General features: G+C 33.9%; 3 protein-coding genes across 3 annotated transcripts; 1 reads left to right on the forward strand and 2 right to left on the reverse strand.

The window, feature by feature from the left end:
- The first annotated feature begins 33 nt into the window (after positions 1 to 33).
- LOC120127139 (growth hormone-regulated TBC protein 1-A-like) lies at positions 34 to 3,100 on the forward strand. The gene is made up of 7 exons (XM_039145130.1): positions 34 to 824; positions 1,357 to 1,473; positions 1,768 to 1,946; positions 2,074 to 2,167; positions 2,287 to 2,364; positions 2,466 to 2,567; positions 2,799 to 3,100. The coding sequence occupies exons 1-7, from the start codon at positions 333 to 335 to the stop codon at positions 2,931 to 2,933; spliced, it is 1,197 nt and encodes a 398-aa protein (XP_039001061.1). The 5' UTR covers positions 34 to 332; the 3' UTR covers positions 2,934 to 3,100.
- Positions 3,101 to 3,474: 374 nt separating this feature from the next.
- Positions 3,475 to 8,260, reverse strand: LOC120127138 (fimbrin-5-like). Its single transcript, XM_039145129.1, is given in 16 exon segments — positions 3,475 to 3,631; positions 4,015 to 4,106; positions 4,341 to 4,437; positions 4,528 to 4,673; positions 4,786 to 4,911; positions 4,914 to 4,984; positions 5,080 to 5,232; positions 5,534 to 5,745; positions 6,054 to 6,170; positions 6,283 to 6,351; positions 6,516 to 6,554; positions 6,664 to 6,835; positions 6,925 to 7,157; positions 7,342 to 7,512; positions 7,786 to 7,906; positions 8,178 to 8,260. Coding segments are annotated over 15 exon segments (1,800 nt in total). The 5' UTR covers positions 7,873 to 7,906; positions 8,178 to 8,260; the 3' UTR covers positions 3,475 to 3,616.
- Positions 8,261 to 9,270: 1,010 nt separating this feature from the next.
- LOC120127141 (fasciclin-like arabinogalactan protein 7) lies at positions 9,271 to 10,503 on the reverse strand. The gene is made up of 2 exons (XM_039145131.1): positions 10,455 to 10,503; positions 9,271 to 10,253 (listed from the first exon to the last, which is right to left on the reverse strand). The coding sequence occupies exon 2, from the start codon at positions 10,234 to 10,236 to the stop codon at positions 9,442 to 9,444; it is 795 nt and encodes a 264-aa protein (XP_039001062.1). The 5' UTR covers positions 10,237 to 10,253; positions 10,455 to 10,503; the 3' UTR covers positions 9,271 to 9,441.
- Between the last annotated feature and the right edge of the window lie 3,032 nt (positions 10,504 to 13,535).

Here is a 13,535-nt window from a genome sequence, read left to right on the forward strand (position 1 = left end):
TATTTTCGTTTATTATTATTATTATTTATGTTAAAACTTTCTCATTTCTGGGTTTTTTAAATAATTTCATTTTGTTTATTGAAAGGATCTTCCTGTCATATGATCCAAAGGTTAGAGTTTTTGTCTGTCTTGCTTGTAAACTCATCCTCTTATTTTCTTTACATAAAACCCACTCTCAAGACTCGGCTTTTCTTCAAATCTCCAAACCTGCGAGCTTCAAAAGATTGACCCTTTCATGGTTCAAAGCTTGTAGCTTCCTCTCATTTCTTGACAAAACCCCTAATTAACCCTTTCATTCTTATTCTCTTGATCTATCAAAAACGGGAAAAAAAATGTTCAGTACCCAAAGCAAAACCGACCTTGCTTTGGAATTGCAAACACAGTTTCCAATCTTAAGGCCAAGCATCCATTCAAGAAGGGCTAATCTCACGGTGAAATTCCAAGACCTTTATGGGTTTACAGTTGAAGGCAATGTGGATGATGTTAATGTGTTGAATGAGGTAAGAGAAAAAGTAAGGCAACAGGGTCGAGTTTGGTGGGCACTTGAAGCAAGCAAAGGAGCCAATTGGTATTTGCAGCCACAAGTTTCTTCAATATCTCAAGCTATTGTGTTGAAATCGTCACTGAAATTGTCGGCTTTGGCTAATTCTATTACACTGAAGAAGCTTATTAGGAAAGGTATTCCCCCTGTACTTAGGCCTAAGGTTTGGTTTTCGCTTTCTGGTGCTGCCAAGAAGAAGTCTACGGTGCCTGAAAGTTATTATAATGATTTGACGAAGGCAGTAGATGGTAAGGTCACACATGCTACAAGACAGATCGATCATGTAAGTTCTTACATTAATGTTTATTTTGCATTTGCTTGATGAATTTTGTTGTTTTTATTTTCCTTCCTACTTTTGATTGAATATTTGTTTAGATTGACATCTTTTTCATTTGATGTCTGTCTTGTAGTTTTCTAGAGATTTGGTTTAGTTTGCATAATGAATTTGGAATTGAAACTACATATCTGATGATTGACCTGCATACAAGGATGGTTTCATAAGTTAACATTGGGTTTTTGGAATGTAATTCACTTGATCATCTCTTCTATTGGTGAAGTTCACAGTGCTCTTTTCTTTTAGGCAGGAGCCTGTGAATTTTCTTGCTTATATGTGTACTTGGCAAGGTTTTGTTCTGTCATTTGAATCGATTGAATCAGAAATAGAAGAATTGACCAGTGTATCTTTGAAATGTACTTGTGAAAATTACAATGAATGTGATGGTTGTGATTGTCCGGCATGAAATTGTTGATTGATATAATCTGGAATTGTGACTTTTGAGAAATATGGTTTGAGCATTTCTTTTATATACTTGCAGGACCTTCCACGAACCTTCCCCGGTCATCCATGGTTGGACACTCCAGAGGGCCATGCTGCTCTCCGGCGGGTGCTTGTGGGGTATTCTTTTCGCGAATCTGATGTAGGCTACTTTCAGGTGAGTTTATCAAGAATATCACTTGTCGTTCAGCATTTTCTCAGCTTCTAGTACCATTGGCGTAGAAAGGTTGTGCTACAAAAACATACTGCACTTCTTTATTTTTGACTAAATAATTCACCATTTTCTATTGAAGTTAACATGGCAATACTAGCTTATGGCTTCAACAATTTTAAGATGTCCATTTTATTCAATTCTGTTTTTTGATTGTGGCAACAAAACTAGTCCGGTGTCATGTTTCTTGCTTACCTTTGCTTTTACCGAGTCACCAAAATTTATATGTTCTTGGTGTAGGGCCTAAATTATGTTGCTGCACTGCTATTGCTCGTTATGAAAACGGAGGAAGATGCATTTTGGATGCTTGCCGTCCTCCTCGAGAATGTTTTAGTTAATGACTGCTATACAAATAACTTATCTGGATGCCATGTTGAGCAAAGGGTTTTTAAAGATTTGCTTGCCAAGAAGTGCCCGAGGTAGTTGAGGATTAAACTATTTTAATTTTATTTATTTGTTTATCCTTTTCTTTATGTAAAGTAATATGTTTAAGCTATACGTTAAAGTCAAAGTTTATCTCATTAAAAATCGGATCACAAAATACAGGATTGCTGCTCATTTGGAAGCATTGGAATTTGATGTCTCCCTCGTCGCTACCGAGTGGTTCCTTTGCCTCTTTTCTAAAAGCTTGCCTTCAGAGGTTTGAATGATATTTCATTACCATTTACGTCCTGCTGGCATCTCACATATGCCGCTTCTATTCGAAGTTGTTTTCTGACTATATTATTCTTTTTCCTCTTCGTTGGGCTATTTGTCCAGACAACTCTGCGGGTGTGGGATGTCCTTTTCTACGAGGGGGCAAAGGTTCTTTTTCATGTGGCATTGGCTATATTTAAGGTACCAATCTCATCACCATTTCATTCTTCACATCAGGAATTTTCTTTGACGTGTTTTCCTACAAATCGTTAAGTTAGTTTAAGTTTTGATCGGTTTTGCAGATGAAGGAAGATGAGTTGCTTGTAACACATCAGGTTGGCGATGTTATTAATATTTTACAGAGAACGACTCATCACCTTTTCGATCCTGATGAGCTATTGACAGTAAGACAATTCATCATTTGTTTTTCCTGTTTTTTTCCCCCTCATAACATTCCATTCTTCTTCCTCATTATCCATAGGAAAATCAGACCTAGTTCCGGTCAGACAAGAAAGGAGATCATTTCTATTTGTTTTACCATGACATTTCAATAAATTGACCCATGGAGTTAAACATAATTTGGCAATCTAAATATGTTTGCTTTCCCATGACATGGACCTTGTTGATCTCTTTAGGTTGCATTTGATCAGATCGGTTTTATGACGACAAACACCATATCAAAGCAAAGGAAAAAGCAAGAACCAGAAGTAATGAAAGATCTTGATCAGAGACTAAGAAGACTGAACTCTCTCAGAACTGATGATAAATAACAGTTTCTTGAATGTGAAGAATCTAGTCGTAAGTCGAAGGATATGGAATTAATACTATTGTGTCCTCACTGCCAAAGACCAGGTAAAATGTAGCTTTTGTAACCCATAGGCAGTTTTAAACAGTTTAAGTTACTTTGCTAATGAATTCAGTGTTGTTTTTCTCTGCCCCTAATGACCTTGTGATCGAAATCAATTTGTTTTCCACATTTGAAAGGTTGAAGAAGAATATATTTTTACAACCATATCGAAAATAGGAGAAATACAGACTACTACAGAGAATTGAATGAAGGCTAATGTTATATAATGTGCATTATTCAAGCATAATCAACGCAATCCAAAGAATATTAAATTTATATCTCATTTCTTTGTCTCTTGTCCTGTGGTCTACAAAAAACAATGAGCCAGAACTGGACTAGGCACTCCAGCTCTGGTTCTTTCGAGCAAAAAAAAAAGGGAAAATGAATTAGAAAGCTCCCTATGGTTATTTATTTCATTAACATCCTATTCTTCAGCCTTTGATGACTCTGAAACCGAATCATCCACAGCCAAATCGGACATTTCACCAGAGGGTGCAGTCTCGCCTTCTATTGGCGGCTTGGATAACTCATCCAGACCATCACCATTTCCCTCTGCTACCTGCTTCTGCAGGCTCCAGTACATGATGCTGGCAGTCAAAGTAAGCATCATTTCTGGTTCACCTGTTAATGACAAACATTAAGGTTACAAGTTGCATTAAAAAAAGTAATGCCGGATTTAACCCGGTTCAGGCATGAATTAGTCAGTTTAGCTCAGTAGCATTCATCTCAACAGGTTGCTAACCAAAAAAAAAGGAACCCAAAACTATTAACAAGAACAACAGACATGAGATTTGTCTAGGTTACTGACATTGTTCTAAATATTCTGTTCCTCTTATGAAACATGACGATCTAACATAATGAGATATCAAAACAGTGGAAAACTAAACATCATGTTGACCAACCCACAAGCAAAAAAACAGACCCATGATATGGCATATCATCTATAATTTAAAATCAGAGAAGATATAGAGGGGATTATGAATATTAATTTAGGAAATATATACCTGTATGACATCCTCAGGTAACAAGAAAATAGAGCATCCAAGCTTCCGTGCAACACTGATTATATAAGTAGCATTCATCTTCTTTTCTTCGTCTGCAAGGTGATGACAATAAACCAACACTTATATTGGTTATGGTATAGTCTATTTATTCGTAAGAGTGAGACATGAACATAGTTTCCCACATAAAGTTCATCAACTTCCCCCAACAAAAAGCGAAGCGAAGCCATGGCAGGTTATTTATATTGCAGAAGTGTCGTATAACATAACGGTCGACTGAGTTGCAAAGGAAAGGGACGAATTAATATAATAATGAAATAACACCATACCAGTTTCTCCCTTGGTAACAATACCCCAGTTAACAACCCTCGGTTCCACTGCACTAAGCAGCTCGAGGAAGAATTTTCCATTGGAAAGGCTTTTATCCTAAGAGCAATAGTCCAGTAAAAACCAGTGTGTCAGTCTGTGCTACGATCAAAATATTAAGACAAGGTTTTCGCTTTGTTTCTTATATACCTTGAAGCTCTCCATTTGACATTTTCGACCTGCCTGCTTTACTTTTTTGTTAGCCCAGTTCAGAATGTCGGCGTCGGTAATTTCTTTTGCTCTCAAGTTTTTAAGGAGTTGTAGCATAGAAAACCTCATCAGTTGCCACAAAAATGCTGAAATTGAGGTCAACAAAACAAGAAAATGAGAATACTAAAGTCTTACAGAAGAAAATAGAATCCTCAACTTTAACGAAGAAAGAGAAGAATGGAAGCCGGAAGATATTACCTAGTATAAGTTTTTTGTTTCCAGCCACAATATCATTGCCAGCTACGTTGACGAGTGATAAGTTCAACTCCTTGCCAATCCGTACTATTTGATTGCAATTCTCAACCTGTTTAAATGGCATCTTATAGGAGGCTTATTCGCAAGCTTCCAGTTAACCGATCCAGGGTAAATTTTCTCCATAACCTCCAACAGAGTCCATCTGCAGCCAGAAAAGGATGAATACCAAAGAAGATTTGAGGACCAGTTGATACTGCTGGGAGATCCCATATTTGAGAAGAGAAAATAGCTCGTTACCCGTTTTTTACATCTTCGTAAACATTGTTGACATACGAATCAATACCAATACTGTTCATCCAAAAGCGAAAGCATCTCTCTTCACGTGATGTTTCTGCATCATCAGTCATCATCTCAGCAAAGGTCGACGTTTTGCTGTCTGATAAGCCATTCCTGCAGGATATATCATATGCTAGTTAAATATTTTATACAATCATATGTCCCCTAGGGAACATGCCAGTGCTTAGAGCTTGAGATTTCAACTTAGAGGTCTCCGGATTGAATATTGAGATAGGATGGCTGTGATTCATGGGCTGGGAGAGGGCTATCTGATGTTCGTTTTAAACCAAGATCACATGTAAGAAATAAACATTGTACACGTGTGTGAGTAAGCTTTTCCGACAACATATAAGAAATAAACCAGACTGTGGAAACCTAGTTCAGACTTAAGGCAAAAAAAAACATTGTTTCTCACCTATGCTGGAATATTTGTGCAACAAATGCAAGATTGAGATTTGCTGAGCCCTCAACAATATCCTTAGGAGTGATATATCTTTGGCAGTCCAATTTTTCTGCTAGCTCAAGAACTTTGTTTGCTCTTTCTGTTGGATCCTCTGTCTCCAAAGTTTCACGTGTACTATGTTCGGGAGCAAGTGCATTAAGAAGATGTGCATATGCCTCTCCATCCTACAAATATATAGGTTTATAATACATCATTCACTCTAGAAAACTGAAAATGGTAGACGGGAGGCAATATATACACTTCACACAATAGGAACTATGGACCGGGAATCAAATCCTTTTCCATAGGAGGAGGTCTAAAGTTTAAGACAATGAGATCCTTAAACATCCTGCATTTGTTTCACCCGTTCATGGAACTTGAGGCCCAAATCTAAAGATTAATACAACAGTGAAACCCATGATAATAAATATATTTTGTATATAAAATTGACATTACACAATTAGGATTAATCGAAATCAATGAGTTTTCCCACCTTCAAATCTGTAGTGAAGTTTGTAACCTGCTTCTGATATCCAGCTTTCTTCAAATGAAAATTCATCCATTTCAGTAAAACCTTCTCAGGTCCTAAAGTCATAAGCTCCTCCACCTCCTACAAAATTTATACCCAAGGTTAACATAATCTGTTTCCAACCTGCAAAACGGATATTATCCAGAATCTGATATCATCACAAAGAAGGCATAACCAATTAACATTCTCCAACCTTGCTGTCATTCACCAGTTCCACAAGTTGAGGAGTTTTCTTCAAATTGAGGTCGGCTAGTAGTTGAATCTGATCTCACAACCATGTAAACATTACTAGCAATATAACAAAAAATATGTATCCCTTGAAACATTGATGGTTGAAGGAAATGGATACAATTAGTATGGCTTCAATGATTCGAGAATTACAAAGACAAAAATTAAATGAGTTTAAAGGAAGTTCCTGATGAATACCTTAATAATTTGAGATATCAATCCGAGTATCAGATGAGGCTATAAGGGGGCAAAAAGAAGAAGATTGGAAAAGATCAAATATTGTACAAGTTAGATTAAAAAGCAAGTATAACACCTAAATTGGTATTAGAAAAGGAGAATCACTTACTCTTCCTTCAACAAGGTCTTGTGTGCCAATATTAACCACGGTGCAACCAATAGCTTTTGCAGAATTAAGACAAAGAGTATGATTCTCATTCCTCTCCCAGGGATTAAGAACCTTTTTTGTGTTGATAGCTCGCTCATCTATGGTCCCAGGAACAGCTATATTGATAAGCTTGCTGCATGAAAGCAACTAAAGGCGTCAACAAACATCAAACAATGATTCGATAACGACTAATGCAAAGGAAAGTAGGTTCAGTGAACCAACCAAAGAAGAACTCCATCTTTTGCAAGCTCAAATAACGCGTCTGTGGCTGGATCAATTGGAAGATAATCTTTCAAGAATTTATCTTCTGCCAGATAGTGATTGATATGTTGCACATAAGAAGATTTCTCAGATTCATTAATAGCATGGTGAAAAGTGGTTGTGGTTGACTTGATAAATGAAGATCTAGTCCCGCCTGATTTTTCGATTGCACGACCTTGCAAAGTTAAATAAGCCTGACAATTCACCAAATCCAAGCGTTGCCTCTAAGCAAGATATAAGGATAAAATATGTGCAAAAAAGAACAGGGGTACCGTATCACAAGCATCAGGAAACATTAATCCACAACATTTCACATATTGAATAATTAGCAATGACATACAGGAAAAGCACATCAGATGCTATATCAAAAAGCCTTACTCGAAGAAAGGCCTCAAAATCAATGTCCTCGCCCATGTCACTGTGTGCCTCTTCCAAGGTAGTCTTAATCTCATCCTCACTGAAAATTTCACTGAAAGCCTTCAAACCGGCATAAACTGGTGGCAGCTCAGCCAGAGTAACACGGCCCTCTTGAGTCCTCGCAGAGAGAAACTAAAAGCAACAAAAAAGCAATCCAAGTTCCATGTCAAACAAAGATTTCCAATACACCGTATAATCTTGTAAAATAAGATAACCTACAATTTGTTATTTTTGCTAGTTGCAACAGAAAAAATGCGAACTTTGAAGAATTAGGAATCAAAATTGTAATCTTTTAGAACAAGATACATGGTTTCACTATCATACAAACCAATTATGTAAAGAATTGACCTTACATGACAAAAAAAACGAAGACGAAGACGAAAGGAAAAGAAAGGAAAAGGTTACCTTGGATTTGAGGGTTCGGAGCTCGACTTGAGTGAACTGACTTTGAAGCCATTGATCAGAGACAAGCACTCCTTGATAACTAGACATGGTTTGCCTTGTGTTTTACACCAAATTCTAAGACCTACCTACACACCAAAACAAACAATATTTACGTCCATATTGCATACTAAAAGCCAATGGAAATTCAACAAAACCAGATCCAACAAATGCAGAAATCAAAAGAAACCCGATAGAAAAAGAAGAAGAAAAAACCGACGTGCATGCATACACTAACTGAATAGGAAAATGAAACGATCAACCTTTCTATATGAAAAAAAAGACATGATATATATCGGAACACCCATGTAAGGAAACGAATGCAAAAGACAGAGGAAGAAGGAAGGAAACCAAACCTTAAGAGAAACTAAGATCGAAGGGTGGTTTCCTCCATTTTTAGTGTTTGGTTGGTTTGTGGTGGGTATGGGAGTTGTAAGAGAGAGAGGTGTGTTTGAATGGGTGAAGGGAAATGAGGATGAGAGAAAAGCGTGAAGCCCCTTAGTCCTCAGATATCCCGCGAACACTGCCGATTCCAAATGTGGATAGGACAGAGTGGGAGAGAGAACGATAAATAATAATATGGCTTTCATTTTATTAAACAAATGAGTTGTTAGCCCCACATTGCAAAGTTTCAATTAAGCATATACCCAGAGAAGGGAACATGATGACGGATGCTTTGGCCAAATTTACATAGTGAGAGTTGTAAGAATTCTCCCAGATGTGATTTTTATTAAATAGAATAAACTCCAATGTAAACTAAGAAAATAGGGTATACAAACAGTCCTTTTAAAAAAACAAACATGCTTTTTTAATAAATATGAATTAAACTAATTCCTTATATTTTAAAAATGAGTAATAAGGTCTCTGACGTTACCTACTTTTAGTTTTATCTGGCGTGGCACATTAATTCCGTTAAACCCCCTGCCCGGTCTTATTCTTCTTCTTCTTCACAGATGAAACATGTCTCTTGAAGCTCACAAACCAAGAAAACAAAAGAAAGGCTTTTTGAAAAAAATTTACTCTTCTCTCTTTTCATGTTCTTCAACAGCTACTGCTATAGTATACTATACTTTATACACCTTATCAATGAATACGCACAGTTTGCATAGAGGAACGGGGGATTTCAGCTCTCGAGGAAGGACGAGCAAGAAAGTGCCTCGCCCAAGCAATTGCAATGCTGAAAGTTTCATCCACAGATTTGCAGGTGTGATTAAAAACAAAGTCATTTCTGCGTTTCCATAATTGCCAAAGTAAAGATTTAAGGTTCTAAATTGGAAGTCATCACAGAGGTTAAGATTTTGATAAATAGAATGGTTATTAGTCAATTCTAACGATGAAAAGGCTCCTTTCGATAAAAAAAAAAAAAAAGTAACATAGTTCAATTTTAAATTGATTTATCAGTTGAAAATAACATATCAAAAAGTTAAAAAAAATTATAGTAATATTTAAGCAACTAACCAGAGATTCGTGCAAAACGCCATTTAAATTCAAATAGTAATAATAACAGAACAATTCCCCTGCTTCTTAACGCATAATCTTAATAACATAAAAAAATGGTTATAAAAATCAATGTAAATTGAGAAACTATGAACATAAATTACACTCAATCAAGTCTGTATCTTAGGAAAGCAGAATCAACCCACCGAAGACTGTCAAAACCAGCTGACTCCAAACGCTCAACCTCAACTCCACAATCCCATGAGAAGATGAACTCGAAGGCAAAGACTTGGACGAAGAACCGCCTTCTTTCGAATCCGCAGCAAGGCTAACATCAGGAGCTGGAGCTGGAGCTGGAGCTGGTGCAGGCATCGGAGGTACATCAGTACCGAAGATAGCCTCAGGAAGAAGTACCCTATCCACCTGATATATAGCGACAGGATCGGTGGAATGTACAGCGCTGGTGACTTTGGTTTTGCTCCATCCCGAATCGAGGTGGACCGTGCCGGAGTTGTCGGTGAAATTCAAAGTGTATTGGCCACCAGCAAGTGTGCTGACAGGACCCTTTGAACTGAGCTCATTGAAGTCCGCAAGGGCGTAGTATTTGGGCAAGGCATGGAAAAGGATGAGAGATTTGAGCTGGTCGTCACTGAGATTGGACAACGTTGGCTTCTTAAGACCCTTGAATGAATTGTCTTTGGGTACGAAAACGGTAATGCCTTGTTCGGTGTTGTTGGCTTGGTTTTGGAAGGTGTCAATGACTTTAGTTGATTCGAGGTAATTAAGGAATGTGTGAAATGGACCAGCCACAGAGAGTAAGTAAGTGAGGTTAACGTATTCCGGTGCCGGTGCCGGTGCTGGTGTCGGAGTCGGGGCCATTGCAACCGGAGCCGGAGGACTAGCTTTTTGCCCATATGTCAACGAGGAGCAAAGGAGCAATGCAGAACAGATAATAAAAAAAGTCCTGGGAAACTGCATTTTTTCCCCTGAAATTCCTACAATAATTAAATTCTTCACAGTTAATGGCTAATGCAGCTAAATGGCGAAAAAAAAAACAATAAATCTACAGTATGAACAAAAATGTATAAAATTCCCTAAGATCAAAAGCCCATTTCACTTAAATATGGAACCAACTTGAAATAATGCAGCTTTAACATAAGCAATAGAAGAAAAACATACAAATGAAGAACAAAAACCTGACAAAAGAGGAATTCAGAGAGAAGGCTCAGAGCTTTGGAATTTGGATGCCAATGCCGCAGATTGGAACTAGCTGAGAGAGACTATATAAAGAAGACATAAACCCACACCAGAAAGTTAAAAGGAAGACAAAGTGGATGTGGTCCTGTGGCTATGATGATGGCATGCATCAGCTGTTCTATTTAAAATGGGTAAACTCTCAAAATGCTCACTTTTATTTTATAAATGTTTAATTTTGGTCTCTATTATGTTAAATACTGTTTTTGTCACTTATATAATCAATTTGTAAATCAAATATTATTTTTTTCAGTGTTTCAAAATTATTGTCATTCTATGTTTCAAAACAAATTAATATTCTATTGTTTTTAGTTAAAAGCTTACATATTTGCTTCAAAACTAAATGCATAATCATTAAATCAATTAATGTTACAATATAATAAGTAATTTACTCTTATTATAAACTATTTTAGTCCATGTTTTATCGATTCATACAGTTAATTTAATGAAATAGATGTTGGATTTGCGTTCACGAAATTGAAAAGAGACGATGGCCTCATTTAATATCGCTTTGGTATGGGATTTTGTGTGTTTTATATTTTTTACAAATTTTAAATCTAATCATAGTCCTATCTAGGGAGAAGAAATGGGAGAGAAAAAATATAGTATTTTTAGTGGATCTAAAACATATAACTTAAGAGAACGTGAGGAAATAAAGGTGAATAGTTTAATCAACCGATTAAATGTATTTACTCAAGATTTTGCGGTTAAAATTTATGATTTATTGTAAAATATTTTTTACTAATACTGTAGAATACTATTAAATAGGATACATAATTTTAATTTATAATTAAATTTATGTTTTGATCATCTAAAAATTAAAGAAAATAATTTTACCCTTCCGTGCTTTCTTTTGAAAACATATCAATTTATTTTAAAGACATCGGATGTAAGTAGTTATATCTACAAAGTATATGTTGTTAATAATTAAAAAAACTAAAAATATATTATCTTATAATTATCCTAAACTATTAAAAAATTATTGGTTATGAACTTTTATAACTAAATTCGTAAATTAAATTAAGTGTATATTTTTATTTTTTAAATATATTTATAATAATATCAAGTTTAAATCAAAACTTAAACATATTTAACTTTTTAAAATTACAGTATAATTCGTTAATATAACAATAATGATAAATATCATCTATCAAGTATTTAACGATATTATGTTTTTAAGGTCTCGAACCTAAGATTTTAATTAAATTAGAACAATCTATATAGGAATGGCAGTGGGTTGTATATCTATGATTTTTAATTATCTGAATCTAAATATGTAAATTCATCTAAAATTTTGAATTTATTTTTATTTGTAAATTATTTGAGTATTATTATTTGAATCCTAACATGAATTAATTATATTATCTGCCATGCATCTGAACTTGCAAAAATAAAATTGAATTTAATATTTTAAATCACATATCTAATATTCAAATTCATACAAATTCAAACCAAAATATATTAAAAGTTAGATAACCAAAGTTTGAATCCCTTAAAAAGTAAATATATTTTCTATTTTGTAAATTAAAATCGATTTTTGATATCCAAATCTATAATTCACATAAGTAATGTAAATTGGTATAATGAATATAAAAAAATATTTATATTTATTTAATCTAGACTTGTTTTGAATAATAATTTTAACATTCAAATTGTAAAAACAAAAAAAAAGTCAAATATCCATCAGCATGTACAAATACAATCCAAACTAACATTCTCCAAATGCTTAGTGGTTCTAAGACAATTTAATTACATAGACTAATACATTCTCCAAATGCTTTATTGTTTTGATAGGGTGTGGATTAAATGAGAATGGGGAATGATCACGTGTTGTAACCTTAATATACGGTTAAAAAAATGTTTTATCAATTTTGTTATTATTTAAATAATAAAACTGGTAAAAAATTACCGGGAACATTATTAATTCTACCGGTTTTGTTATTGTTGGACACTTTACCGGAAATGTTAAAAAAATATTGATGTTTTAGGTAGAAATAATAATATTTTAGATAATTTTTTACCGATTTTATTATTTAAATAATAACAAAATCGATATCGATTTTCTTTAATTGTATATTAAGGGTGTCACAATGTAAAATTTTCCCTTGATGGAAACTAATGCATTTTTCTTTTAATATTTGGCAACTCTTTCAAGGAAAGTGGACAGGTAAGGTAGCCTTTCTAAATCACTTATGAACTAATTAATTTTTCTAATCTTTTGAAACACCGGCCACTGTGCTGCCCACAATATATTTTCTTTTATCATTTTATATCGCATGAAAAGATTTTCCGTATGATCTTCTTAATATTAAATATCAATTAAAGAGTTAAATGATATTTTGATCTTTAAAATTGTATATTATTATTATTTTGATATTTGTCTTTGTGGTTTAATTTTGATCTTTAAATTTTACAGCCGTGTTGTACATTATCTCAATTTATTTTTCTGTTACAAAAATAAAAATAACCCGATACTTTATAAATGTGTCACGTGACATATAATATATGTTAGATTTAAAAATTTTAAGAAAATTCATAAAAAGTTATTTTTAAATATTCAAAAAAATATTTGAAAAAACGTCCTGATATTTTACAAATTGAGAATTTAAATTTTATTATTTATTGAATTTTATTTTTTAAATTTTTTGAACTTAATATATATTATATGTTATATGATTTTTAGAATTCGCATCGCTTTTTTGTAATAAATAAATAGAATGAGTTACCTACATAACAGTTGAAAATTTCTGAAACCAAACTTAACTAAAAAAATCGAATATAAAATGATAATAAGATACAATTTCAACATCAAAATACCATTTATCTTTAAAATGAAAATAATTCTCATTGTATCTATTAAGCTTAAAGTTCAAACTCCAAATTGTGTTTTTTTTCTTCTATCTTTTAATTATGATTTATTACAATAAAGTGGAAACAAATCGTACAATTAAATTTATTTGTATTTAAATTGTCAATTTTTGAAGAAAATTCAAAATATTAATATTAATTAAATTAATATTCAA

Source organism: Hibiscus syriacus, unplaced genomic scaffold (genome assembly GCF_006381635.1).
Source record: "Hibiscus syriacus cultivar Baekdansim isolate YM2019G1 unplaced genomic scaffold, ASM638163v2 tig00110462_pilon, whole genome shotgun sequence".
Lineage (NCBI taxonomy): Eukaryota > Viridiplantae > Streptophyta > Magnoliopsida > Malvales > Malvaceae > Hibiscus > Hibiscus syriacus.

What these genes read in the sequence shown, in the direction of transcription:
- LOC120127141 (XM_039145131.1), bottom strand. Translation starts at nt 10,236, where the DNA reads ATGCAGTTTCCCAGGACTTTTTTTATTATCTGTTCTGCATTGCTCCTT.
- LOC120127139 (XM_039145130.1), top strand. Translation starts at nt 333, where the DNA reads ATGTTCAGTACCCAAAGCAAAACCGACCTTGCTTTGGAATTGCAAACA. An exon ending in CTGATGTAGGCTACTTTCAG is followed by an intron (nt 1,474 to 1,767) that starts GTGAGTTTATCA and finishes TTCTTGGTGTAG; the next exon opens with GGCCTAAATTATGTTGCTGC. An exon ending in TGGCATTGGCTATATTTAAG is followed by an intron (nt 2,365 to 2,465) that starts GTACCAATCTCA and finishes TCGGTTTTGCAG; the next exon opens with ATGAAGGAAGATGAGTTGCT.